Below are 3,066 nucleotides of genomic sequence, written 5' to 3'. Positions count from 1 at the left end.
CAAGATGAATACTAAGCACTCTAAAAATTTTAAGGTGTGATTCCTCACACAAATTCAAGATAAAAACTTCATATGATCATATGTTCGAAATGGCATAGTTTCAAAGATACAGGATATTAAAATTTAAGGAAAAATTTCGTTTTTTCGAAAGATTTCGAAAATCATTCGTTATTTTGATGAAATTTTGTATGTTTGAAGTTTCATCAAAAGAACTCGGGCGATTTTTAAAATTTTCAAGATTTTCATCTTATTTGTGTAAGAAATCACTCCTTAAAACTTTTTAGAGTGACTTAATATCCACTCTGTATAAATATGTACATACGCTATTATATATATGTATACAATGGAAAAACATGCAAATATGTTTCAATGTTTTATACTGTTTTTTAAATGGTTTATTTGTTTTATTTCATCGCCTTCGATAGCCTTTCAAGGCACAATATTAATTCGCAATGCTTAGTATGAGGAAACATGTCAACTGCAATAGCCTTTACCGGTACCAAGGGTTCACCAAGATATTGCTTGGAACTAGGTCGTGCTAAGTCAATTAAATTTCTCATGGCAGCACGAGGATCACACGATATGTACACCAGTCTATTCAATTTTTTTGACTTACGCAGTGTCAGTAGAGCCTTTTGATCTAGAAAAACAATATACAGGTAAGTTATACTATTTCCTTATAATATTGTGTGAATATTATTTATGTATAATATAACTTACGCAAGCCAGCTCGTGGAGGGTCCACAATGGCAGTGATATTGGATTTCGTTGTCCTCTGAATAACAGGCAACAAAATGTCTTCCGCCTTCCCAACAAAAAATTCGCAATTCTTAATTTCATTCTTGACAGCGTTTTCCTTCGCGTCTTGTATAGCATCAGGAATAATTTCCACTCCTAATACTTCGCCGCAATACTACAACAATGAACATTATAATATCTTTTCAGAAATAATGTAGTGATAATTAATTACCTGAATTTAGCATACCTTCGAAAAGCAGAGACCTATAGTTCCAGTACCACAACATACATCAAGTAGCGCTGTATCCATCGTGGGTTCAGCAAGATCGATTGCCGCATTGTATAGGACTTCTGCTCCCAATGTATTGACTTGGAAAAATGCTTGAGGTGAAACTCGGAACTTCATTCCGAGTAACGTTTCTTCTATATATTCTGTTCCACTAATATGATATAAGGTATCACTACTTTCACCACCTATACTTCTGTAAATTAAAAATATGTAATATTTCTGTATATTAAAAATATATAATATACTTACTTCTTATCTATTGTTTGAAAGTACAACGAAGTAACATGTGCATCAACACCTTTTCCAGTTTCAAAAAATATTTTCAGCTGCGATTTTAACATATCTAATTCATTGCTACTTAGGTTCTGAGGATGTATTCCAACTATCAACATCAGATGATTGGCACGAGTGGTTCGAGCAGTAACTTGCCTCCAATATCCACTATGATCAACTGGATTAAAAGGTTCTAAGTTTGATTCACGTATAAATGTTTCCAATATCTGAAATATAACACATATTTTTTTTAGATCTTAGCCTATCTTCATCTCTATCACATACAAAAAAAAATTAAAAATTAAATTTTACCTTTATAGCAATTTTCATATTTTCTGGAATGTGACAAAGATCATCGATAGGTCCAACTGCTGTAGAACCTGAAGCATAAGTTGATAGTCTGAAACCAATCATAATTTTGCTTTGTTCGCTGTCTTTACCTGTATCATAAGAAAGAAAAATGTAAATTAAACTTAGCCAAATTTTTATATCCTTATATAAATCTATAAAAAATAATCACCAACTGTAAACTCGCATTTATTTCTATATGCTTCAGTAACATCCGCTGAAAGAATATTTTGTAGTTTGCATGGCAATCCATCATATAATTTTTTTTGGGAATTTACCCATTCTATCGTTTTACTTTCGGTAAGCATTTGCTGACCAATTTTTATTAGGATAGATTTCATCTCCTTCTGCTTGAATTCCAGCTGGAAATGTATAATAGAGATTTAATAATAATTAGTGTGAAAGTCAAACAAAAAATGTTCAACATAATTAATTAAAGAAAGCCACATTCAGTTAGAGCAAATTTTGGTGTTTAATAATATTTAGAGATTAATACTTTTTAACAAGGGCATAGTATAATCTCTTACTTGATCTGAATATGGCATGTTCCACAAAGGAGTAGTGATAAATTTGATTCTATCCATAGGGGAACAATTTGAATCCTCAGTGTCAGTTTTTAAACGTTTGTTGCTAGACTCTTCTTCCAGTTTTCTTTTTACAAAAGGATCTGGAGCTGGTTTAGCCACCTATGTCAAAGAAAAAGAACGAACTAAAATTGTATATTTAATTTCAGAAATAGCATTTACGAAAGACTAAGAATACCTGTGCGGTAAGTTTATTATTTTTCCACAAAATCCCATTTATAGAGATTATTGCTCGTTGACGACATTCCTCACTTCTGAAACATACATACAACCAACTGCTGCCTTTCCTAGGTGGCTTTACTTTACATGATTGCAAATCTAGTTTGTCGTTTAGAAGCTTTTTGAATTCACCAATTCCGTAATATTTTGGTAAACCGCGCACTTCAATCTTGTACTTCTCAGACGTGAAATGATCTCTATCGAGATAAGCATACGGATTGTTTTCGTTCTCGATAACATTAGAAGTCTCCATAGTATTTGTGTCAGCACTTAGCACAGAGAAATTCGAAAGCAATCATTCTGACCTTTTTCGTGAGACGTGAGACTACCTGACTCCTGACCTGAGTCAACCATCCGACTCACAGAACATAAAGTCACTAGATCTTATAAAGTACCGCAAACTCGCATCCATTTTTACGCGAAACGCGGCCATTTCGAATTTACGGAATTTGTATTATGCGGGGTCTACAATAAAAGTCGTAGCAGTCGTAGGGTCTTAAGTCGTAGAAAATTGAATCATAAGTCAATTATTCTTCTCATATTCTACTGTGATTGGTTAATTTTCTGCGACTTAAGACTCTACGACTGCTACAACTTTTATTGTAGACCCCGCTT

General features: G+C 33.1%; 1 protein-coding gene across 1 annotated transcript; it reads right to left on the bottom strand.

Annotated features, from left to right (window-relative positions):
• Positions 1–377: 377 nt before the first annotated feature.
• Positions 378–2,704, bottom strand: LOC108763670 (tRNA (uracil-5-)-methyltransferase homolog A). The gene is made up of 8 exons (XM_018511507.1): positions 2,411–2,704; positions 2,176–2,334; positions 1,821–2,010; positions 1,613–1,740; positions 1,277–1,527; positions 986–1,220; positions 721–913; positions 378–640 (listed from the first exon to the last, which is right to left on the bottom strand). The coding sequence occupies exons 1-8, from the start codon at positions 2,702–2,704 to the stop codon at positions 405–407; spliced, it is 1,686 nt and encodes a 561-aa protein (XP_018367009.1). The 3' UTR covers positions 378–404.
• Positions 2,705–3,066: the final 362 nt, after the last annotated feature.

The sequence above is a fragment of the Trachymyrmex cornetzi genome, unplaced genomic scaffold, assembly GCF_001594075.2.
Source record: "Trachymyrmex cornetzi isolate Tcor2-1 unplaced genomic scaffold, Tcor1.1 scaffold374, whole genome shotgun sequence".
In the NCBI taxonomy this organism is placed as follows: domain Eukaryota; kingdom Metazoa; phylum Arthropoda; class Insecta; order Hymenoptera; family Formicidae; genus Trachymyrmex; species Trachymyrmex cornetzi.
This window is presented reverse-complemented; position numbering and strand designations above follow the sequence as displayed.

Bases quoted from the DNA above. Each gene is read 5' to 3' on its own strand.
- LOC108763670 (XM_018511507.1), bottom strand. From the start codon at position 2,704: ATGGAGACTTCTAATGTTATCGAGAACGAAAACAATCCGTATGCTTAT. The intron at 2,011-2,175 runs GTAAGAGATTAT...ATACATTTCCAG, and splicing joins ACATGCCATATTCAGATCAA to CTGGAATTCAAGCAGAAGGA. The intron at 641-720 runs GTAAGTTATATT...TTGTTTTTCTAG, and splicing joins CCCTCCACGAGCTGGCTTGC to ATCAAAAGGCTCTACTGACA.